Here is a 24,832-nt window from a genome sequence, read left to right as displayed (position 1 = left end):
TCAAGACCACAATGGCGTGATTGAAGGACTCTCTCTGTGGCAAGTCTCTCAAAAAGGCCTTTATTTAGATGCAAAACGGCAGAGGCTATGCGGTCCCGATTAAAAGGCGCTCAGCAGTGACGCCGAATACTCGACCGGAAAAACATGAACACGTTTGTTATTCGTTAAGGGCGATCTGGGCTATACAACAAACACTCGAGCGGTTTACCAACTCACCGAAAGTATATAAATGTATTATTTGCGAAATTATATTTAGATCAGGCAGTTTATGGTGAAATACCGGCCTTGCATTTTCAGACTGAAAATGAGTCAGATAACCTTTAATTCATGAGGGGGCAAAAAACTGTTATGGTGCATATTCTGACAGCTGAGAAAATCTGCTGTTTGACCCAAGTTGAGTTTCTGTCACATTGAGCCTTCAATTACAGAACAACATGACTGCCATCTGCTGGACAAGACTGTCCAACTAAAAATTAGCAAATCATTTTTTGGATTGATTGGATGCATTTTATGATTTAAAAAAATGAAAACAAAAGGTGTTTTATGGGTTTCACAAGATGACTGGCATTCTGAGGTTTGACAATGCTAGCAGCAAACCCCTTTATTAAAAACTACAGATGTAGCTGCCTTTGACCTGCCCAGTGACATTAAATGTTTGCACGTGTGCAGCGAATAAAATCAATGGAACGGATTGTGCAGCTGTGCACTAACACCCCTGGTACTGAGCTGGCCACTACCCAAATGAAAAAAGAACATTTCTGCCCTCCTGGGTCTCGTTGCTTGGCAACATCTGCCGTATAAAGGCCCCGGGTCAGAAGAGGACCACAGTAATACACACTTGGGCTTAAGTGAGGGGGCGAAATATAGCAGAAGAGCGGGAATGTTCTTCTCTGAGTCACCACTCTGCACATGCCAAATAATGTCCCCTCCTTCATGAGAATACAGTGAGGAAAGAGCACATCCAGTAGTGATTTTTTAAAATGGAATTTAATCTTGAAAACATGATGCAATAAAAAACGATTTTTGAATCATGTTCAATGTACAAATTTTTTTTACAATTCATTTCACAAAACATTCCAAAGCTGGAGAAGTTCGGTTAAAAAAAGTCAAATAGTCACAAAATAATCAGCGTAAAAACAGCTATTTCCCAATTTCAAATTTCTATTTAGACAGAGTTTATGCCCGATATGCACAATACATAAAATGTATCATTAACACAGTTTATGTCCCATATTGGTGACAAATCTAATTGCAAAAAGCTTTTCCCTTAAGCATGATGAAACATTTATGCTAATGTTGTTTTCACAAAATAAATTTTCCGGTGTTAATTCAACTCTAACAGAGTACATATCAGTCCAACAGGCACCATACGTACTCTGTAAGAGTTCATTTAACACTGAACATTTTACTGTGCAATGTCTTAAACACCTTAAAGATCATGCAAGACCAAAATAGCTAAGCTCATGTTGGTTGTTCAGTGAAAAGGTGCAATGCTCAGAGAACAATGGCCTGACATTGATTTTTGACTGAAAATAAATGTGAAATTGCTAACCGTGTGTTTAAGGTTTCCTCATATAACTTTTAGTGGTTTTTCCCCCTCATACGCACCTATTTTTAATAAAAATTTGTGAAAAACTGAAATACTTATTTTTTTATAAGCTAAACAAGAAAATGTCTCTGAAAGATGAGGATTAACATTATTGCAGTAAGCCTCCACGTATAGTTCACCGTTATTCACACGGTCTATTACAGATCATTTTCCTATTGTTTGACGTCATATGTTCATTTATAATGCTCAACCTTCCACTGCAGTAACAATTATAATTCACAGCTCTTTTTATCCGCAAATCACTTTTTTTTTTGCCAAAACACACATTTTTGTACCAGATTTGAGGTATACTGTTCCCTAAATGAGCACTAGTTGAGCACAACTCGTGTTTTCATGTGAATTACGAGGTTCAAACGGACCAAAGGAAATAGTTAGACACTGAAAATGAATAAAGCACAGTGCACACAAGACAGACAGGGAGAGGAGTCGAGTCTTGATTGTCCTTATGGGGAACCTGAGTGAAAGTCAGCTTAACATTGTCACTGGGGTGGAGTCAGACTCTGTCACTGGGGGCGGAGTCAAACTCTGTCACAGGGGCAGAGTCACACCCTGTCCCTGGGGCGAAGTTAGACCCTGTCACTGGGGAGGAGTCTGGAAGTAAAAAAGCTTGCGTAGGAAGTTGAAGGACCCGGGCATCTGTTTGTAGAGGCCTTTGGCGGAAATTTGGGAGACCTCGTTGTTGACCTGGGCAAACAAAATTTTTACAGACATGAAAAACCATTTCAATTATGAAATACAGCACTTTGCTGTAGATCAGTATCACTCTCTTCCGTGTCACTCTCATCTGTCTCACTCTCACACTCACTCTCAACTGTATCACATTCTGTGGGGGAAGGAGCTTCTTTTTCAAAGCGATGCTCTCACAAGGTCTGGCAAGCGCTACACTGGCAAGCGCTACACTGGGCAACAAGCGACAATTCGCTTTTCTTGTCTCCATCCAGTGGTATGTGAACTGCACCTTGAAGCAAGGTGATTCATTTGACATTGATCAAGTAGTTGTTTATTGCTGTTGTTAATTTTTTATTTTACATTTTCAGAAACAGTGTTAAGACTGTAGTGTGTTTGCAGCAAAGCTGCAAGGCAGAGCAAATAGTTCAGTATAGTTCAAACTAGGCCCTGGGAACCCACTACATAAAGCAGTTTTTTTAGTCTCTTTAAGGTTCCATAATGCTTTCCTTATGTATATGTAATTTTTGTAATTATGACCCTACTGGATACACCTGTCATATAATATAACTACATTTGTCATAAAGCACATCACACAAAATTAAAGCATCAGTTGATCTGACTGATTAAAATCCTGGGGTGTTAATAAGGGACATTCATTCTCCATGACATTCAAACATAGTTCTGACATAATGTAGCCTAATGTGGGGTAAATCTTTCAAAAGACATTAAATGTCCACTAAACAATGACAAAAAGCTTGTTACAATTCAGAGGCGGTAATAATGGCTGAAAGGTAAACCAGCATACGCACAGGGTCCCACTGAAGACGCACTGAAACACATGACAGCAGGGAAGCTGGTAAGAAGACAGTCTGCTGGACGAAGTGAGGCGTGTGGTTCTCACCATCATCAGCATGGTGGCCAGGTCGTTCATCGCTGCACTTTCCTCCAGGACGCGATCCAGGGTTTCCACGTACCAGGAGCCGGTCTGCGTGTCTCGCCAAGACACATAGCCTGTACAACCGTAACCAAGGCAACAGGCTCAGCTCAGCTCCACCCACACTTAAAAAAATCCTTGCTGTGGAGAAACACTACAAGATCTACGTTTGTAACCCGGTTAAGCACTTTTCCTTGGAGAACTGTGGTCCATACTGTATGGATATTCACCTCAAGTTCCACATTCAAAATACTCTTGAGGTCAGCAGAATAAGAACTTTGTTGCTTTCAAGATCTTAAAATTTTAAAACCTCAACCGAATAAAACAGTCTTTGTTTTCTGTATGAATAATATGACTATTATGATTTTTATTGAATGGGGTCCTTAACAGCTGCCAGTTATGGTCTCTGTTGCTCAAGTGTAGTGTGCTACCTGCACTTGTTAAGTAAGTGAAAGACAAGATAGCCATAATACACCTCATACCCCACACACACACACACACACACCTGGGAAGGTGGAGTAGGACACCAGGATGTCACTGGGCGTAGGCAGTGAGGTCCGGGCGTCCACCTCGTCCGAGAAGCTGAGAGAGTCGCTGCTGGAGGACATGGGAAGGGCGTCGGTCTGGTCATCCACACCCCCCGCCGAGGGCTGGAACTCATCGGGAGAGACCTCGAACCCGGTGTCCTTCTCAACTGAAATCACACGCAGCTTCAGACCAGAGGCCTATCTATCACCGCTTCCGCTGCTAACAGAGAACTGTCACTTCTGAGAACACAATCAGTGCAGTGAGCAAATACGGTAGTGGCTTAAACCACGTAGCTCAGTTTCAGCCAGCAGCAGAACAGGTATCAGTAAAGTGACTGAAGGGAAACTGAAAGTTACTTTGCGAGAATCTGACTGGAATCAAATTCAACTTTCAACAGACGTTCATGCATTCATGTTAGCAGCAGCTATGCGTCAATAAATCTCTTGACTTTGGTGTTCAAAGCTGTTGGATCTAAAAATTCTTCTCTCCACAGATTTATTGCCACTGATAAGACCACGAAAACACCATATGAATATGTAATGATGGGAACAGGTTATTCAACCAACTGTGCTGCTCATACAGTATACCTGCAGACCGAAGAGCATTCAGTACTGTGCCTCTGCCACATGACCTGGCAAGCTGTTCCACATGTTGACAACTCTCTGTGTACATCTACAAAATCCTCTTCGCTTTTGCCCTGCCCTGACACAACTTCCCAGTGAAACCTTTGAAGAGTAAGTTTGCTTTGGAACATTTTTTCAAAATTCTAAGTCAGTGTTCTAGAACTCTACTGCTTTCAATTTCCAGTAGCGGTTGTTACATCAGCATTAGAATGTTAAGTTAACAACATTCTAATGGCGTTTATGATCTCACACCTCACAGGGTTAAAAGAGGGGCAGGAGAAGCCGCCCATTATTAACACGTCTCTGCAGGCTGTGTGTCGCTTACCGCCACCGCAGGCCTGGATGAAGAAGAGCTTGGGCTTGCCCTGCAGGGAGGGGCAATGCTGGCCGTTCAGGTAGCTGGTGATGTTCTGGACGGGGACCGAAGGCCCGTCCACTCCATGCACGGCACCAGGGAAACGACTGTGACTGGCCTGGAGACACATAACACAGAGGAGCTTTGTCAGACAAGGGGGTGAAAACCTGTGAAATGCATCAGGGTAAGCATTTCCTTGTCTCTGAACATCACTTGTTAGGGGGTAGACTGTTTTTTTTTTTTTTTTTTTTTTAAGAATTTTTTTTTAAATAAGAAAATGAGGTCAGGGCCCAGGGCTGTGCTGAACCCTAGCCAGCCGCCATGCCTGCCTGAGGCTCCCGTCTTTTCAGGGTTTGGATCCCGCCCACAGACACAGTGTCTGGGAAACAACGATCAATTATAATAAAGAGTATTCTTAATAAAAATTAAAGAGCTACGCAAGCAACAAGCAGCTGTTCCCAGAAATGACAAAAACTGCCTTCACCCCCCTCCCCCCCCATTCTGCCACGGGAAACCCCAGCTGAAAGCCGTCAATATTTTTTCCCAGTATGCAATGCTACTAAAAAAAGTGTGCCTTTGTCCTGTATATGTACCCAAACAAAACACAGTTCTGTACTGTCAGTCCTCTTTAAGAGCCCTCTGGACAACTGGGCACCCACAGCCTGTCTGTAGAAGCATGAAGTGGCCTCCTCCCACTCAACATCAGTGCATGCTCAAGAGGTGAACTAATGAGTGAACAGAAGCAGAAGAAACTTACATCCCCCTTTCTGGAGGAGAGTGCATGCTTGCACATGAGCTGACCGACGGGGATCCAGCAACAAGACTTATGAATACAATTGGGCTTTGAAATGTGGGAAACAAATACGGGTAAACTAATAACAAATACTATACCGTAGTCTCCACTGCTATTCCTACTCTCAAGTCATGAAATGCACACAGGTTACATTACATTACATTACATTACAGGCATTTGGCAGACGCTCTTATCCAGAGCGACGTACAACAAAGTGTATAACCATAACCAGGAACAAGTATGACGAAACCCCTAGAGAGAAGTACCGGTCCAAGTACAGGGAACAACCGCATAGTTCAACTTGGACCCTGGTGGTTAAACTGATTAACACTAACAACGAGAACGGCAACAACGCAATCTATGGAAAAATAAAAATAAATAAAAATACAAGTAGTCGTTAAGACTGGCGCATCAACTAAGTCACCTATTAAACAGCTGCCTAGTTACACCCCTAAGTTTAGTCATTTACAGGGGGGGAAGGGAGGGATGGGGAGAGGTGCAGCCTGAAGAGGTGGGTCTTCAGTCGTCGTTTGAAATTGTTCACAGTCTCAGCTGTTCTGACCTCCACAGGGAGGTCATTCCACCATCGTGGGGCCAGAACAGACAGGAGACGTGTTCTGGAAGTGCAGGTGCGAAGAGGGGGAGGTGCTAGGCGTCCTGAGGTAGCAGAACGGAGGGATCTGGCTGGCATGTAGGGTTTGAAAATCTTGTGAAGGTATGCTGGGGCTGATCCCTTGACTGCCTGGTATGCTAGAACCAATGTTTTGAATTTGATGCGAGCTATAACAGGCAGCCAGTGGAGGGTAGTGAGCAGGGGAGTTACGTGGGAGTGTCTGGGGAGGTTGAAGACCAGACGAGCCGCAGCATTCTGGATGAGCTGCAGGGGTCTGGTGGCAGATGCCGGTAGTCCAGCCAGAAGAGAGTTGCAGTAGTCCAGGCGGGATAGAACCATTGCTTGGACCAGGAGCTGGGTTGAGTAGGTGATGAGAAAGGGGCGGATTCTGCGGATGTTATATAGGAAAAATCTGCATGCCCGGGTTACTGCTGCAATGTTGTTGGAGAGGGACAGCCTGTTGTCCATCATCACTCCGAGATTCTTGGCGCAGGGTGATGATGTCACTACGGTGTCCCCTAAGGAAATGGAAAAGTCGAGGAGGGGAGAGGATAGAGCAGGAATAAAGATTAGCTCCGTCTTTCCCGGGTTGAGCTTCAGGTGGTGATTGTCCATCCAGCTCTGTATGTCCCTCAGGCAAGCGGAGATGCGGGCAGGGACCTGTGTGTCCGATGGGGAGAAGGAGAGAAAGAGTTGCGTGTCGTCGGCATAGGAATGATAGGACAGGCCATGGGCAGATATTACAGGGCCAAGGGATCTGGTGTACATGGAGAAGAGAAGGGGACCAAGGACTGAGCCCTGGGGAACTCCGGTAGTGAGGGGACGGGGTGGTGATACCTTACCCGCCCAGGCAACCTGGAAGGAGCGGTCAGAGAGGTAGGACTCAATCCAGTCAAGGACTGTGCCGCGGATCCCTGATGCTGCCAGGGAGGACAGGAGGGTAGAGTGGTCCACAGTGTCAAATGCAGCGGAGAGGTCTAGGAGAATCAGGACAGAGGAGAGGGAGGCTGCTCGTGCGGCATGGAGTGACTCACTGACCGAGAGGAGTGCAGTCTCAGTCGAGTGGCCAGGCCTGAAGCCAGACTGGTGGGGATCAAGCAGGTTGTTCTCAGAGAAATAAGCAGAGAGCTGGTTAGATGCAGCACGTTCGAGTGTTTTGGATAGGAAAGGGAGGAGAGATACCGGGCGGTAGTTCTGAATGACTGAAGGATCTAGTGTGGGTTTCTTCAGCAGCGGGGTGATGTGGGCCTTCTTGAAGGATGAGGGGAAACATCCAGAAGATAGGGATGAGTTCACGAGGGAGGCGACAAAAGGGAGGATGTCTGGTGTGATTGCTTGAAGGAGAGATGAGGGGATAGGGTCGAGGGCGCAGGTGGTAGGGCGGTGGGTGAGCAGAAGCTGGGAGACTTCAGTGTCTGAGAGTAGAGAAAATGTGGAGAAACAGGGGGCGGAGGACGCAGAGGGGGCGGAGGACGCAGAGGGGGCGGAGGACGCAGAGGGGGCAAAGGAGGTGCGGATGTCTGCAATCTTTTCGTCAAAGAATGCTGCAAAGTCATCTGCAGTGAAGGAAGACTGGGGTGGAGGAGGTGGCACGCTGAGGAGAGAAGAGAAAATAGAGAAAAGTTGACGAGGGTTAGAAATGGAGTTATGAATTTTGGTTTGGTAGAATTTTGCCTTAGCGGCAGTGACAGAAGAGGAGAACTCTTTCAGGAGAGACTGATAGGCTGAGAGGTCAGATGGGTCCCTGGATTTGGCCCACTTCCTCTCAGCAGCGCGGAGGGTGGCCCTGGAGGTGCGCAGGATGTCAGACATCCATGGACTGGGAGGGGATGAACGTGCTGGCCTAGGGACGAAGGGGCATAGGGAGTCAAGTGCTGAGGAGAGAGATGACGTCAGGGTGGAGGATGCAGAGTTAGTGGGGAGCTTGGAAAATGATTGAAGAGTGGGGAGGGAGGCAGTCACTCTGTGAGCAAGAGAAGAGGGTGATAGGGAGCGGAGGTTACGGCGGACAGTGACAGTGGGGATGGGAGGGGGAGAGGGAGGGTGTGGAGAGAGGGGGAGGGAGAAGGAGATGAAATGATGGTCAGACGTATGCAGGGGGGTAACCGTAAGATTGGAGCTGGAGCAGGTCCTCAGGAAGATCAGGTCTAGGAGGTTGCCTGCCTTGTGGGTTGGAGGAGAGTGTTGTAGGGAGAGGTCAAAGGAGTGAAGTAGTGGTAGGAAGGCAGCAGACTGGGAGGCTTCTAGGTGGATGTTAAAATCTCCAAGGAGGATCAGCGGGGTGCCGTCCTCAGGGAAGGAGCTGAGCAGGGTGTCTAGCTCATCCAGGAAGCTTCCCAGGGGCCCCGGGGGGCGATAAATAACAATAATATAAAGGTTAGCAGGGTAGGTGATAGAGACAGGATGGAATTCAAAAGTGGATATGGACAGGTCAGGGAGGGGGAGAACAGAGAATTTCCAGGTGGGGGAGATCAGTAGACCAGTACCACCCCCACGGCCAGATCGCCGGGGGGTGTGGGAGAAGGAGTAGGAGGACGAGAGGGCAGCAGGAGTGGCAGAGTTGTCTGGTGTGATCCAGGTCTCTGTGAGGGCAAGGAACTGCAGGGATTGGAGGGAGGCATAGGCAGAAATGAAGTCTGCCTTGCGCGTAGCAGACTGGCAGTTCCATAGTCCCCCTGTGACCGTGAAGTTCTCACAGGGGGTCAGCGGGGGGTAGCAGAGGTTAGAGGGGTTCCGTTGTCGGGGGGGGCCACGTCGCTGGAAGCGCCTTCTGAGGGGGAGAGCACAGACTGGAATGGGGAACTGGCTCATAAACTAGGAGGGAGCGACGCTAGCGTCGCTCCGAATGTACCTAATTAGCAGCTGAAAAGCTGAGTCGAATAACGCACTGATTACAGAGGTTAACAGTTTGTGATAGTGCAATAAGTGCAATAATCGCAATCTATCAATTCTAAGAATCAAACAATCTAAAAACAAAGACACCTAACGCAACCTAAAACCAAAGACCAGTTTCCACACAGGGAAAAGTTTAAAATCTAACGCGGTATGTAATTAGTAAATGAACGCAGATACTTATCCACTCTAGCAGGACGGATTTCAGCAGTTCTACGCACCTGGACGAATTATACACTTACTGCCTAAACTTGGAGTTAGCAGGGCTAATAAGGCGTCGCTCCGAATGTACCTAATTAGCAGCTGAAAAGCTGAGTCGAATAACGCACTGATTACAGAGGTTAACAGTTTGTGATAGTGCAATAAGTGCAATAATCGCAATCTATCAATTCTAAGAATCAAACAATCTAAAAACAAAGACACCTAACGCAACCTAAAACCAAAGACCAGTTTCCACACAGGGAAAAGTTTAAAATCTAACGCGGTATGTAATTAGTAAATGAACGCAGATACTTATCCACTCTAGCAGGACGGATTTCAGCAGTTCTACGCACCTGGACGAATTATACACTTACTTGCATACAAGATGAAAAAGGTTGCATACAAGATGAAAAAAATAGCTCACAATGTTTAAAATAATCAATGGTGGTGTCAAGTGCTGAAAATTCGTTCAAGAAATATGGACCTGAATGGCACGTGTCTTACAGGAAATTAACATTAGGGGTAATACCTCAGTGCCATGTGACAGGATGATGACCACACAGCAGTCATATTTTGAGTGATCCTTCTTTGAGAGGCTTGACAGTTCTTGCTTTATTTGCTGCATTGAACAAAAAACAATGACTTCACTTCCGGATCCAGAACAAAAAAGATGTACAAAACTTAGCTGTAAATAGCTGTAATTCAACAAGACAATAATCGATTAATCAACTGTCGTTCAGAGATGTTAGGGTAGCTCCAATGTCCACCATGTTACCATGCAACGGAAGCTGACAAATTTTTACCTTTTGTTTGAGGTTCCTCTTGACAGTGACGACAAAGTTGAGGGACTTGAATCGTTTCTCCAGCCGGTCACAATCTACGTCTGACCCCTTACGATTACTCAGTTCAGACCCGGGTTCAAAATCCACATTGTTTACGATCAGGCAGAGCCCACATGGGCTGGCATCCATCTTGTAGTTCTGAAAGCGCATTAAAGTAATCCTGTTTACATAAGACCGCTCAGACATCTACAGAGTCTACAGTCTAGGTTTCATGCGAGTGGCCTCATCTTAACTATGAGTAATTAACACCTTAACGTGTGGTGTCAGATATTCATGGCTATGCTGTATGTCAAGTTTGGAACGCTGTTTTCATGAACATTAGTAACGTACAGCTAGCTAATTTGCGTTTTTGTTAAAACTGGCTTTGCTCAAACAAACGAGCACAACCATTATTGAAAGTATGTTACTGCTTGTAAGGCACTTTGAAATTTTTTCTAGTGGTCCATAGAGGAAATCTTGCCACTGTTCTGGATTAATTCATAAGCAAATAGACAACAGGTAATAATGCCAGTTATGAACTAACCCATGAGCAGGCTACATTACCTGGATACTGTCACTTCTAGGTCTTCCCATTGGCCTAGGGGATAATATGTTTTCTGGATCTGAAAAGAAACATGGGGTCGGAAAAAGTGACTACATAAAATGTACCACATTCCTGGAGGCTGGAAATTTTCATCTGTACTCTGTATTCAATAATTATGTAAATACACAGGGCTATACAGTGCTGCTGTGTGTCAAATCCTTAAGGCACAGCTATACTGTGTTGTCCCCATCGCATGGTATGTAATCTGGACTATGGCTGTATTGAGCAGCCACGCAGGACAGCTACAGCAGCTGCACATTAAATGTCCTCCTCCAACCCATGTCTGTGGGAGCTTAACTCCAGTGCATAATTGGCTGTAGTTCGGGAGGGATTTCATTTGGCGAAACTTCCATATTTCATAATGCTCGAGTTCACCCCTTCTGGCCAATCAGGAGCCAGCTTACTGTAACTTGTGAACTGTAACTGAAAATAAGCAGCAGCAGATCTCATGCATTTCAATGTGCATGCATGCCCACCCTCTTCCAAAATTTCAGAGGGGGCTACAGCATCTCCTCTGTGTATAACAGGGCTGCTTAAAGAGACTGGCCTTGAGGTGTCTTACACACAAGCAGTTCCTCAGTGAAGTTATAAACTAGGATGTACACGCATATTCACTGAAATTATATGACAATTGATCACTTACATGGTGAAGGAAGAGGATCTACTGTTGTGGAATGCATAGTCTCTTGTTGATTTTGTTGAAGGGTGGAGTCACATTTATCAGGTTTGTTACCATTCTTGGTTTTATCTGTCAAACAAGGATGGAGCAAAAATTGAAATAAGCAAACAAAAAACGCTTATAATAAAAAAAATCTCTGCAGTTTGTTTTTGCAGCCCTCCATTTTTATTTATTTATGTTCTGCTTTATTCGGGTAGGGACAGGGCTACAGTGCTCCCATTTTAGGAGCATTTGCTTCTGAAAACTGACATGTGCTAACTGGAAAATAATTTAGCAGCACATGGATTAATTGGGATGCATTAGCGTGCTCCTAGATTTTTCAACTTAGGAGCACATGAGCTCCTTGGAGAAAATGTTAGTGTCGAGCCCTGAGGGAAAGGGTAGTGGAGAGGGTAACAGAGTTGACCAACCTATGGACTGCGCCACACGTCTGGCCTTTCTCTGCAATTTTGGTGCACAACACCAATGACAAAGAGTGAAGGAAAAGAATGAGCTGGTACTCACCAAGGGGCACAGGCAGGAGAGTAGGCCGCAGGGGCGTGGGCACAGGCGCGTCCCCATTCAGTAGGAAGTGCACCACGTGTTCCTGACCGGTCTCCTGGAGACACTCCAGGAATGCTGGGAAGGCCCGGCTCCCGCGCATCTCCAGGTTCCTCACGAGCTCCCTGGCCTGGTCCCGACGGGTTCTGGCAATCTGCACATACGATACATTATATCCCTGTTTTAACATTGTGTTAACTTTTTCTCCTTTAACTTTTCTGAAATATTCAGCCTTACACTTCCTGTTTCACTCTGAGTTAACTTCTTGTTATATTACAGAACTTCTGTAAAGCACTGTGTTACAGCCATGAACATTTGAATCTTAACAAAAAATTTCAAATGTAAAAAAGCCATATTATTCACAGTACACCCGTAAAAAGAAAAAAAGAATAATTCTGATAATGCTGTCAGTGTACCAGATTATCATTATCTAAATGGTGCAAAGTTACAAGCAAAATGTTTAAACAGCAACTAAACATGTCATATTTCAAAGCACAATGACCGTGACTAATGTTTTCCTACATTTGTTCAGATAACCTGCCCTCTGTATTTCTCCATCTTGCCACATTTCATTCAGGTTCTTACATTACATATATCTGGCAGACGTTTTTATCCAAAAGTTCTTCAAATGTGTGTAACCTCTAACAGAAAAAATCCCTAAATCTAAGTCCAAAAAATTTACCCGGCTTAAATATTGTTTAGTTGAACACTGGACAAATTAAGTATATTGTCTGTACACTTGTTTAGGATACTGCCACCTAATTTCTCAGATGCCTGTCCACACCAAATTATGCACAATAGATGTGTAAATCTACTAACTTTAACAATAACTACGGCTCTTGGAAGGCCGACACAAGAGTTCGGCGAGACTCAGCCCCTACCTGTATTTCATCTATGATGTCCTGGGTAAAAACCCCTCTCGACAGCAGTCCATCGTACAGCTGGGACGGGTCCAGCTCCCGGACGAGATTCAGTCGATTGCTCTGAAGAATTTTCCTGTGCCTGGCGTCCATTCTGTGAACGGAAAGAAGAAGCGCCTAATTTGAATTTATCAAAGTCACTTAAGTAGATAGAGAGGCAAAGACTGACCGGGCATTGCACTGGCTTCCGGAACATGAATTCAGCACACACCTATTATGGTTAAATGAACTTCTCTTGAGCTACACTTTCAGTATCACAACACAACACATTATACGTTTAATACAGCGTAAGCAGAGACTGATCAAACGATGTCTACCATAATTTAAATAGCCCAAAATCAGGCATGGACAACCTTCCAAATACTTGAGAAATATGACTTTATTAAAAAATATATATATAATTAATTACACGGAAAAGCTCAGACGATCTAAAGCAAAATATCTTAAGGCTTCTTCCAAACTAGCGACGCAGCAAGTAAACTACTACGACAACTATAATAATTCAAGGTAATTTTGTATACTCTGTTAATACAGCAATGCTACCCAGCTAACAAAACACTAACCACTTTATAAATGACTGAAACAGTACTTCCTCGTGTGGCTGCTTAGCTGGCAAAGTAACAGCGACCGACCGGCTTCTGACAAGATATTACATACACTAACGACAACACTTCACACAGGTGTAATTATTGAAGTCAACCGCTGCGCTAACTCAGTTCTGTCGAAACAAAGTTATCGTGAGTTCTAATTCAGACATTACCCTGTTCTCCCGTAGGTTTCATCAGTTTGATGAAGTCATTCGGGTTCTCTTCCTTGTTATTGTACTGAAGACACGCCCAGCGTCACCCAGCGTATTGACGCTTTAGCGTGACACACTGAGCGAACTGCAGCGCAAACGGAATCGGGCACCAGCTGAATCGCCGGTCTGTTGCTGTGTGAAAGCGTCTAGGATTATTTATGAATAAGGATTTAAATTAAGACAGTCTGGGTGAAAACGCCGCATTACGGTATGGTGATCTGGACCGCCTGATTTCGCGATTTTCTTGAGGTGCGTTTGAATTCATCATACATGAGGTAGCAATAGCTAGTACTATTGAGGATGGGAGGAATTCATTCGTTTACACATCTGGGGAATTGACCAGCGAGCTAACGGTACACATTCTGGTTTAGTGTATTGCTCGTTATTAAGAAGATCCAACACTCATTTTAATTGTAATGGTCGTTTGCCTGTCAACTGTGTGGGTGTCCCATTACTCGATCAGTCAAGCTAGCATGGAAGCATCGTTGATGTTGCCATTTTATAAGCAGTAATAGTTAGAATGCTAGATATCTCGCAAGTCTTTACCAATGTGGCTACACAGCGCTGTATTCGCCAGCCCCTACTCCACTCACTATGCAATGCTTGCTCGCTAGTTATTTTGCCAATGGAAGCATTAAAATGAATCTGTCGATAGCTAAATCTGAAACAGTTTGTTAACATTAGCTAACAATAACATGCTGGCAACCGTTTAATAGCTCGCAATAATTCGAAGCAGATGTTGTTTTTCTGGGATTTAGCTACCCCGTGTAATACATTTCTGCTATACTATGTATTTGGTTATTGTCTCTGCAAGGTTTAAAACACTTTATCATGCTGTGGTTGTACTACCGTTGCCTAATCCCCTGTCTATGTACAACCTTGGTTTACAGGGAGAAGTTCCCACATGTTCACATGTTTCTCACTGCTCTACTTTCCAGTCAAAGATGAAGGCCTGCTCAAGGGGGCGGTGTGTGTCTGTAGTGACTCTTTACCTGGTTCTGTTGAGCGCGCTGGTGAAGTCTGCTTCCGAGTTTGACCCTTATAAAGTTCTTGGAGTGTCCAAGAGCAGCAGTCTAGCAGACATCAAGAAAGTATACAAGCAGCTTGCTAAAGAATGGTGAGCTTCCATCTTCTGTACATTCACTCATTTTTTCTGTCTTACAGCAGACTTTCATTCTTGTTGGTTTCACTCATTCATTTTCTCTTACTCATGCTAAACCTGTAAATATATACTTTGTGTGAGAAAGGCTGTAAAATTCAGAACTGGATCAGGTTCATGCACCTAAGTATTGCTTAAAATTAGCCAAGAAGTATGTTAAACTCTGTTTCTGACCTACAGACAAGCTTATTTTACTTTTCTTCTGGTTAGTCTGTTCAGTTTTCCTGGCATAGCATGCACATAGTATGCATGAGGAATTAAGAACTGTTTATTTTCTTCCCTTGAAGGCATCCGGACAAGAACAAAAATCCAGAGGCTGAGGATATGTTTATCAAGATTACCAAATCTTACGAGGTGACTTCCTTATTTATGTGTGAGTGTGTCAATGTCTAAATTAATACCGAATGTGTAACATTGAAGGTATAACAGTCACATGCAACATGATGAAATTAGGTGAAAATTGTCTTTAAAAAGTGTCCCTTGAATCAACTTGATTTTCAAATCTTGGTTGTGTCCTGTGTCAAGTTGACCGTTAGTTACAGAAAGCTGAATTATTCAAATGTCTCCCCACAAATGCCTCAGGTCTTATCCAACGAGGAGAAAAGGGCAAACTATGACCGTTATGGGCAGGTGGATGAGAACCAGCAGTACGGCCAGCCGCAGCAGGGCTACCGTCATTTCCACAACGGTTTCTACTTTGATGAGTCCTTCTTCCACTTCCCCTTCAACAACAAGGGGAACCGCGATCCTGCGGACAGCAAATACACGCTGCATTACAACCAGTATGTCAGCGAAGTGGTGCCAGACAGTTTCAGGCGGCCATATTTGATAAAGATCACGTCTGACTGGTGTTTCAGCTGCATCCACATCGAGCCCGTTTGGAAGGAGACAGTGCAGGAGCTGGAGGCCTTGGGTATGGAGGTTTCTATTCATAAAGCATTCACTCACTCAATATATTGCCTTTTTTATTTTGTTTAAACTGGCCTTAAAAATTTAGTCTCTTTGCCAAGCTGGTTGAAAAGTAGATTTTTTTTTGTTACTGATTCTGGAAGGATTCCCAGAGGCTTTCAGTTTAGAGAAGGGAAAATTGGATAAAGGTAGTCCCATGTGCTTTATGAATACAGATTTGAATGCTTTATTGTACGGGTCGGTGACGACTACCTGTCCTTGGCAGGGGTGGGCATTGGTGTGGTGGACGTTGGCTACGAGCGGCGGTTGGCCAATCACCTTGGAGCTCACCGCACGCCCTCCATTTTGGGGGTGATCAATGGCAAAGCCACTTTCTTCCACTACGCTGTGGTCAGGGAGCACCTGAAGCAGTTTGTTGAGGATTTACTTCCACAGAGACTCGTAGAGAAGGTGAGTCAAACCGCGCTGGCTTTTACGAACGAGGAATGATTATTCTTATGGCACACTTTATTGGGCCACTTTTGCTGGGTTTGAGTCAAACCATGGTAAAAGATGCCCTCGGCCGCGTGTTGGTCATTTCCTTTCTCTGGTTGTAACATATGGAATATTTGCTTTAGGTCACCGACAGGAATGACGAGGAGTTCTTGAACAGCTGGCATGAGCAGAACAAGCCCCATGTGCTGCTGTTTGACCAAGTGCCCGTGGTCCCTCTCCTGTTCAAGGTGAACATATTGGAGTCCATTATCAGCCGTGAATCTTTTTCAACAGTTATTAACTGTGGTCCTGTATTGAAACAACATTCTAATATGTCCTGGCCGTCCTCAGCTGACCGCATTCGCCTTCAAGGACTACTTGGAGTTTGGGTATGTGGACCAGGGTCTGTCGGAGACGGCCAACCTTCTGAGGCAGTTCAACATCAACACCTACGCCCCGACTATGCTGGTCTTCAAGGAGAACACAGACAAGCCAGCTGACATCATACAGGTATGGCTTTGTTCCTTACCTGCCAATAGGGGCTCTTTTACTTCAGCACCCTTTGATGTTTGGGTTGTTAAAGACGTATTGATTTGGAAGTGTTCTTTGAGGAGCCAGTAATGCCACTGGAGAGGACATCTGTTGATTTCGTCTGGCTGTGATTCAAGAGTAATGGAGATGCTTCTAGTATTCACTCTATCCAAAACTTTAATTACATAATTAAATGTATACTTGGTGTAGCTGACTGTGCCTGCAATACTGTGGATATGCTCAACGGTCTGGTATAGAATCCAGACTATGCCAATGCCAACTGACTGGCAGCCTGGCAGGGGGATGCATAATTAGCCATGGCATCATCCAGGAAGGGAGGGATTCAATTGGCCAGGATGTCAGTTTTTTATACCTCACCAATTACCCCTGCTGGTCAATTGGGCTCCCACATAGTGCTTGTTAAGTTAAGCTGCACATAAAGTGTTCTGACTGAAGTTTGATAACATGCTTGTCTGCACTGTCCCAAATTGATGGTGGGTGTGCAGCAAGGGAATGATCGGGCATTCCAGATTTTGAGAAAAAGGGGGAAACCATAAACAATTTTTTTTTTAAAGTACATGTCTAGAATTGTGACACTCTTAGGATGCAGTTTTCTGCCCCTGGATTATGTGGTGTATAAATTCACTTTTTTTAGTTCTGTGCTCTGAAAAATATTTGACATTAAAGAAAGATTATGCTCCTCCCAGACATTAATTATACTATTACAGTACTATGCTACCTATTAATTGCAGTACATTGATTGCTCTCTCAGGCTAAAGGGATGAAGAAGCAAATCATCGATGAGTTCATTTCCAATAACAAGTTCCTCCTTGCGCCTCGATTGGTGAACCAGAAACTGTTCGACGAGCTCTGTCCTGTGAAGCAGTTCCACCGAAGGAGGAAGTAAGGCATCTGTATTTTTCAGTTTCCTTCTTCCCTTCAAAGTCACCGTGCATTGAATCTGACTGCTTCCTATGTCCAACCAAAGGCCAATCCAGCTATTAATTCACTGATAAAATTTTGCTAAAACTCTTCCAAACCCAGTTCACACGGATAGGGGTAAAGAAAAAGTAAATGGTATTTGGATTTTCAGATAATCTTGTTATACACGGGCTCAATGAATGCTGAATGCTGAAATGTAAAAAATTCCTGTCAAGCGTCCTTTGATTGTCAAGGGTCAATATTTTAGTATACTTGCTGTCTAACAGGTACTGCGTGTTGCTAATCACTGGAGAAGAGGAGTCCTTCACTGCAGGGAACAAGGCCTTCCTCTCCTTGGCCTCCTCAAACACCAAGGAGGTCCTGAGGTTCACCTACGTCTACCAGAGGCAGCAGCAGTCCCTGTGTGAGACCCTGCTGAAGAGCAGAGACATCGCCCCGCCTCAGGTCAGACCCCTGTACTTATCTTACCGAAATCTACCACCATGTTTAATTTCCTCTTGAAGGGGAAACCGAGTTACAGCTCAACACTGCACGTGGAATTTCCTATTCAAACATGCAAGGGCTGAGGGTGGTGGACAACAATTCTCCACAATGAATCAAATGAAGAATCAGTTCAGTAACAGGGTTTCAGTGAATCAAAGACCAGGTGACAGTTTCATGCCCTAGGGCCCTGGGTAGCTCTGTCATCACAAACAATCATCATACTTTCTGAAATAATAAAAAAATTACACTCTCTTCTGAGGTTTAAAAGAAGTTTGTGTGTGTGTGTGTATGTGTGTGTCTGCTTGTGTGCATGTGTATGTATTTGTGTGTTTGTGTGTGTGCTGGTGCATGCGTGTGTGTGTTTGTGTATGTTTATGTGTGTATGTGTCTGTGTATGCGTGTGTATGCATGTGTGCGTGCGCATGTGTGTGTATGTGTTTGTGTGCCTGTGTATTTTTGTGTGTGTGTGTGTTCGTATAGGTGGTAATCCTGGAGAGGCGGAACGCGGCAGGGAAAGCGCTGTACAAGCCTGTGACGGGAGGCTGGAATGGCAGCGAGGAAGACAAGCGGAAGCTTCTGGAAGAGCTGGAGCTGCTGCAGAAAGACCCCTCAATCCTCAACTACGATGCCACGCTGCCAGAGCTGAACAACGAGCTGGCCTCTGTGAGTCCGCCTCTCCTCTCCTCTCCTCTCGGGAGCCATGTCCTATTTTCTGATCCCTGCGGGGGGGCTGCAGCAGTGCTCAGATACTGTGACTGTCTGCTCCTGAATTCACAGGAAGACTGTACCCGCTCTCTCCAGTGTCCCACTTGAACTGCATAATCCAAACTGCATATGTGGGGTCCCCTGGATAATTAATATTAATGAGCTAATCCCCTGGGTAATTAATATTAATGAGCTAATAATCGAGTGGTAAGTCATAATTTTCTTAAGTGAGTTGCTTGACCTATGCCTCACCACACAGTTTACTATTAGTATACTGTGCGCTGACCAGGATGCAATGATGCATACATTTTAACACGCATACAGTTTGTGAGTGTTACATTTAAACGTGTTCTGCATTAAATGCAGCAAAATTTGTGAGTTCTTGTTGAGATTATAATTTGTCATGGGTCTGATGTGGCATTGTCCTAGGATTTTTGCTGCCTGGAGTCAGAGCCGGTATCCTTGGATAACCTGCATTGAGTTCCTCCACTGAATCGACCAATAGCAGGAGACGGTTCTCTCCTCTTAGCAGGGAAAATATGTCGAGAGCGGAGTCCACTTTTTCAGACAGGCTTGCTGGATGCCGGGGGTCTTCCACAGAAAGAAAGGCTCCCATAATGCTCTGAGAGGTTAGACAGAAATAGTTAGAGGCTGTGATTGATCAGCACTGGTGCAAGAGGGAATTTCACTGAGAATTTCCCAGAGGCGATTTTTGTTGAGAAACAATTGCTTGGATATTGCGTGGTGAGTACAAAAGTACAACAAAAATGCATGACGATGCTTAATCCACAGGAAAAGACCCAAAGCTGAAATGAATGTTGTGTTTTTTCTATCACGTGAACTGTGAATGGAATGTGATAATGAAAAACACGCTGCTGTCCATTTCATAAATGCATACAAGACATTGCATTTTCTTTTAAAATAATTACAGATGTTTCTCATTCAGTGGATCTACACAGCCTATGATTACCTGATTCAAATCAGAGACGATCTGCTGCACAATAACTGGTAGGTCTGTGTCCTTGCATTGCTCGTATTAGCCAGCAGATGGAAGTGAGGCATAGCAGTTTGGACACTTAAAACACCCGCTTTAAAATTTCTCTAGTGACCATCAAGGAAAATTGGATTACAAACTATGTGTATCATTAGGAAATCATTATAAGAAGTCACCTGTGATTAAAGGTATCTGCCAACCAAGAGTAGTTTTAGTTTTTCCATTTTTTAAGAAGTTCCTGGTGGGCATGAATTGTTAGTCTTCCCTTTCAGAAGCTCTTTTAGTTAGCATGTTTGAGAGGCCTGTGTGTACTACTTTTAGAATATTAAATATTTTTTACGATTGTATTAGTGCTGTAATTTTTCTATATGGACGTACATTTCTGTACACGGCTGTTTTCCCTCGTTCCTTGAAATTGAATGTTTTTGTTTAGGCGCGAGATGATGCCCCTGTTGTCTCTGATATTCTCAGCGTTGTTCATCTTATTTGGTACGGTCATCATCCAGGCCTTCAGGTGAGTCTGGGGGTTTTGTTGGGGGTGGGGGGGGGGGGGGGGTTGGGAGGGAGGATCTCACATCAGATTGTACAGCAGAAGATCTGGGGTTCTCATTTTTCCACTGCTGACGTCTGATTTCAGTGACTCCGGCGAAGACAAGCAGACGAAACCAAAGGCGAAAGACGCAGCCAAGTCTGAGAATGGGTCGCCTAGCACTGCAGGCACGTCAAGGTAGGGTGCACCGTGAACTTTGCTTCTGCATTTATGACTTTAATCTCGCATGTGATGAAATGGGGAATTTGGACTTTAATTGAACTTGGATTTACACAGTCTTTAATGCTAACCAGTTTAAAATACATTTGTGTGATTTCTTAAGCATTTTTGTATTGTATTAATCCAAAGAAGTGCCTCATTTGTAACATTTGGACCATTTCTATAATCAAACTTTACCACACAGTATGCCAAAAGTAGAAGAAGAATTAAACAATTTAAGTTTTATCTGTTGAAATACAGGCAAAAATGACTAGCTCTCCTTCACAAAAACCTCTACTCTATATGGAAGTGATGTGGAAGGGAGGTTTCTAGACCCCAAATCTATCATCTATCATGCACTTTGAATAACTCACAGATTGTAACCAATAAAATTGTGTTCCTGTGGTGAGCTTTTATTGATTTAAAAAGGTATTTGATTGCCCCTTATGGGATTAAGTGATCCCCATCAGGATATATGGTATGGCCTACTTTCTCACCACTCACATGTGGCATGTTGTACTCTGTACTATGGGTGTACATGTACATGAAATGCCGCCATTTTGTTTCCACGCTTGTTGCAGTCGCCCTCCAAAGAAGAACTTTGTGGAGGTGACTGAGCTGACGGACATCACATACACCAGCAACCTGGTGAAGCTGAGGCCGGGACACATCAACGTGGTGCTCGTCCTCACCGACGCCTCCAAGAATGTCCTGCTCAGCAAGTTTGCCAAGGAGGTGTACTCTTTCACCGGGTGAGCCTGTCTGTTGGGTGCCTGCGGGGTGTGAGTGTGTGCGAGTGTGTGTGAATGCGTGCGTGCATGCATGTGGGCGTGCGTGTGTGAGTGTGTGTGTGTGTGCATGTGCGTGTGCGTGTGAGTGTGTGTGCATGCATCTGTGTGTGCGTGCGTGCGTGCGCGTGTGTGTGCATGGCCATGGTAAAAAAGTACCCCTAATTTCAGCCACTCCCAACTGCTATTTAGACAGAAGTTACCTTTGTTACAGTAGTTAACTTGAGGGCACTTGGGAGTTTACTCAAGTGCAAGAATAACCATAAAATTAATTTGTGTTCTTCCTGAATGAAAAGGAAACCACGCCACAGTATGTATTACACAATTACAATACACAATTATTATTATTATTATTATTATTATTATCACTGATAGCAGTGATTGCATGTGAGCACAATACATTTTTCACAAAAAGAATTGTTTGGATGTTTTTTTTTTTCTTCACTGATGTGATCAAATGTACAGGAAGTGCTAATGTGTTGTTAGCCTTTATTGCTCGCAATTCTACGAGGCTGTATACTGTAGCTAGCCAAATCAATAGCAATAACCCATTAAACTTGCCCATTAAAATTGATTTTTAATGTTACTTGTTCAGTTGAATGTTCAAAGTGAACCTGTTCAATAATCCTGTGTTACCAAACATATCTGTCATACCTTTAATAAATGACAGAAGTCTCAGTGTAGGGCTGAATTTTATCCTTCAAAGTTATACATTTATCTGCTTGGTGGCGTAAAAAGAATGGCACATGACCATTATCAATGATGCTAAGCGATCTGTGCGTACAGTAACTATGTAAATTACGTCAGAAGTTTTCAGCGTTGTTGTCTGCTACCTAAACTTTGTCATCGTTAACATGAACACAGCCTGAAATGTCAATCAGATCAAATCACTGACCATTAGCTTGGAACTTTTAAGTTATAAGGCAGGAATTATCAAGTGTCCAGCAAAAAAAAACCCAAAAAACTTTCAGTAACAATGGGGATTTTCTGTACATCTGACCCCTCCTTCAGGAGCCTGACCCTGCACTTCTCCTTCTTGAACGTGGACAAGCACAGCGAGTGGATGGACGCACTGCTGGAGGTGGCCCCGGAGGCCCTCGCGGCGGACGGGGACGAGGACGAGGCCAGCCACAGGGCGGACTACACGGGCTACGTGCTGGCCCTCAACGGCCACAAGAAGTACCTCTGCCTCTTCAGGCCCGTCTACACCGGCGAGGACCTGGACGCCAAGTCCTCCGAGGAGGAAGGGGGCGCCGGAGGGGGCCGCTCCAGGTCAGGCTCCCGGGAGGAGCAGCACCACCGCAAGGCCGTGCCCCGCTCCCGCTCCACCTCTACCCTCCAGATCCACCACAAACTGGACCGGCTGGGCCTGTGGATGGAGAGGCTGATGGAGGGGACCCTGCCCCGCTACTACATCCCTGCTTGGCCCAGCCTGGAGAAGATCACCACCAACAAATAGACCATACCGCCCCTGCGTCAGGGGGTTGAATTCCAGTCCGTACCTCACTCTACCCCCAGCGTGCAGGCAAGAGTTCCCCTTTGGGAGCTTTGGGGCATCCTGTCGAGAAGGCCAGAGGCTCCTGGACTCTGTAGGTTTTTAGGAGGAGGGTGTCTTGGCACACTGCACCCCTGAGAGATCTTGGGATCTTGGGCCGTGAAAATAGCCGGTCCCCTTGCCCGCTGGTGATGTCATGGGTGCCAATAGTGCTTCATCGCTTTATAGACCCCTCCCAAACTCCATCTGGAGCAAATGTCCTTGATCCCCTCTAAATGGTCCCCTCATAGCCAGTCTTTCTGTTGATGGTCAGTCATAACTGCTGCTGCATAGATGTTTAGAATAACAACTTGAATCACTGTGAGTGTGAGTAGTAGTCAGAAGCCCTTATCAATTTATACGACCTGCAATTTATTAACCCATCTCATTTTTTCAGCACTAAGTCGCATGTCTGAGCTCTAGTCAGATTTACAGAACCATCGCCTGCCTTTGACTCTCGAGTCAAATCCGCTTCTCCATTTGTGTCTCTTGCTTGTGCAAGTTAGCTAGCCTCCTCCATGTTTCTCGCCGTATCGTAATGTTACTTGGTGCTTTTTACTAATCAGTGTGACATAATGTGCTCAGTACTCGGTCACTCTCCGTACCTGTTTCCGTACTGTTAATGCATGTGAAAGATCTTTGCATTGTGTCGGTGCTGCAGCATGTGAATATATTCCCTACAAACTGCGTATTCTGTTCAAACTATAAAACCAGTTTATGGGACTCAAAACTCCTCACCAGTAGCATTATGTAGCAGTGACACCTCTTAAGCCTACGCTATATAAATGGTAATCTTTATTATTGCCAGATTTTTCTGTAAATATGTCTCTTGTGGTTACTGATATTAAGGCATTTAGACTTTATAATCGCTATGTGAATTGTTAACACAAGTGTTTGATTTGTAAATAATCAAAATTAACCGGCACAATTTTTGTATGCCGATGAGTCTTGGAAATCTGCCAAGAGATGATGCCATTCTCTTGGCTGTGAGTTCTAGATTTATGGAGGCTGAACTTGCATTGTGTGCACTGGTGCAATCAAGAAAGCACTAGTTCATTAGTCTTCCTCTGTGCATTGCCATTTGACTTGAAATGGCATTAGTCTGGCACCTGGCCCTTCCTCTGTGACAGTCGTCCATTAAGAGCTTCCCTTCACTTTTCAGTCGAATGGACTGAGCGTGCCCAGGAGAGCACCGCTGTTCTAAGACCAGGGCACAGGGTTTGGACAACCTGCTTTGTATGAAAGCAAATGTGTGCAGTCCCAAATTCAGCTTAACAGGTTTACATCCTGACCAGTGGCATTCTAAGCCATTACTTGTGACCCGAGCAGGAAAATACTGGAACGTCCTTATTGCAACTTATTTTGAGTAAGACTGACGTTAAGATGCTAATTTTGTCTTGTGTAGAGGGAAAATACAGGCTATTGTTTTCTAACAAAGATATGTGAATATTGTACATATATATAAATTGTGATGTGGTTTATAAATATTTATTTTTCTTTGCATTAACTGTCTGTAACTGTAATAAGGTGGATTTTCAAAACTATTTATTATCGAACCGTAGTAATACCAAAGTTCATTTAATTATGTCTACCCATAGAATAAGATAAAATAACAATTGTAACAACCTATATAAGTTAGTTTGATTCTTGTTTTCAAAAAATTGTGAACAAAAGCCTTCTGATGACAGTCATGTTGACTTGGCCAATGTTAATTCTTTCCTAACATAAACTGAATTGGATTGATTGGTAAGTCGCTCTGGATAAAAGCGTCTGCTACATGCCTGTAATGTGTAATATGAATACAGCCAAGATATTGTGACATCAGATCTCTGCCAGTTTATATCCAGGTCATTCAGGATGTTTCCCCGTGTTCTAGAATTTGCTGTCAACTCAGCTCCAGCTACTTTGTATTCATGCATTAAATATTTCAGTTCATATGAAAAAGTTGTTGATTTTTTTTTTTTGTGCATGCAATAAGTAACAGT

The 24,832-nt window shown here is 44.2% G+C and overlaps 2 protein-coding genes across 6 annotated transcripts; one reads left to right on the top strand and one right to left on the bottom strand.

The window, feature by feature from the left end:
* Positions 1 to 978: 978 nt before the first annotated feature.
* casp9 (caspase 9, apoptosis-related cysteine peptidase) lies at positions 979 to 13,652 on the bottom strand. Its single transcript, XM_035381979.1, has 11 exons — positions 13,542 to 13,652; positions 12,743 to 12,875; positions 11,826 to 12,015; positions 11,286 to 11,390; positions 10,603 to 10,661; positions 10,021 to 10,197; positions 9,747 to 9,836; positions 4,689 to 4,836; positions 3,718 to 3,906; positions 3,180 to 3,289; positions 979 to 2,293 (listed from the first exon to the last, which is right to left on the bottom strand). Exons 2-11 carry the CDS (start codon positions 12,872 to 12,874, stop codon positions 2,186 to 2,188), a joined length of 1,308 nt encoding a protein of 435 aa, XP_035237870.1. The 5' UTR covers position 12,875; positions 13,542 to 13,652; the 3' UTR covers positions 979 to 2,185.
* Positions 13,653 to 13,656: 4 nt separating this feature from the next.
* On the top strand, positions 13,657 to 24,791 carry dnajc16 (DnaJ (Hsp40) homolog, subfamily C, member 16). 5 transcript variants are annotated; one of them, XM_035381975.1, is made up of 15 exons: positions 13,657 to 13,788; positions 14,519 to 14,697; positions 15,027 to 15,093; positions 15,322 to 15,652; positions 15,914 to 16,098; positions 16,266 to 16,370; positions 16,474 to 16,632; positions 17,426 to 17,556; positions 17,862 to 18,039; positions 18,559 to 18,741; positions 19,715 to 19,791; positions 20,211 to 20,291; positions 20,415 to 20,504; positions 21,107 to 21,277; positions 22,325 to 24,791. In XM_035381975.1, the coding sequence occupies exons 2-15, from the start codon at positions 14,525 to 14,527 to the stop codon at positions 22,770 to 22,772; spliced, it is 2,379 nt and encodes a 792-aa protein (XP_035237866.1). In that variant the 5' UTR covers positions 13,657 to 13,788; positions 14,519 to 14,524; the 3' UTR covers positions 22,773 to 24,791. The 5 variants fall into 5 exon arrangements, with proteins under 5 accessions (XP_035237866.1, XP_035237868.1, XP_035237864.1 ...); XM_035381977.1 differs by having other exon boundaries at positions 13,659 to 13,829; positions 19,730 to 19,791; XM_035381973.1 differs by having other exon boundaries at positions 13,659 to 13,829.
* The last annotated feature ends 41 nt before the right edge of the window (positions 24,792 to 24,832 follow it).

The sequence above is a fragment of the Anguilla anguilla genome, chromosome 11 (assembly GCF_013347855.1).
Source record: "Anguilla anguilla isolate fAngAng1 chromosome 11, fAngAng1.pri, whole genome shotgun sequence".
Classification (NCBI taxonomy): Eukaryota; Metazoa; Chordata; class Actinopteri; order Anguilliformes; family Anguillidae; genus Anguilla; species Anguilla anguilla.
The sequence above is the reverse complement of the archived record's forward strand: the minus strand, read 5'-3'. Positions and strand labels throughout refer to the sequence as shown.

Excerpts from the sequence above, each read along its gene's own strand:
- casp9 (XM_035381979.1), bottom strand. The coding sequence starts at position 12,874 with ATGGACGCCAGGCACAGGAAAATTCTTCAGAGCAATCGACTGAATCTC. Across the intron at positions 11,391-11,825 it reads TCTCCTGCCTGTGCCCCTTG|ATAAAACCAAGAATGGTAAC; the intron begins GTGAGTACCAGC and ends CTTGTTTGACAG. Across the intron at positions 3,907-4,688 it reads CATCCAGGCCTGCGGTGGCG|TTGAGAAGGACACCGGGTTC; the intron begins GTAAGCGACACA and ends GTGTGATTTCAG.
- dnajc16 (XM_035381975.1), top strand. The coding sequence starts at position 14,525 with ATGAAGGCCTGCTCAAGGGGGCGGTGTGTGTCTGTAGTGACTCTTTAC. Across the intron at positions 15,094-15,321 it reads AGATTACCAAATCTTACGAG|GTCTTATCCAACGAGGAGAA; the intron begins GTGACTTCCTTA and ends CAAATGCCTCAG. Across the intron at positions 16,633-17,425 it reads AGCCAGCTGACATCATACAG|GCTAAAGGGATGAAGAAGCA; the intron begins GTATGGCTTTGT and ends TTGCTCTCTCAG.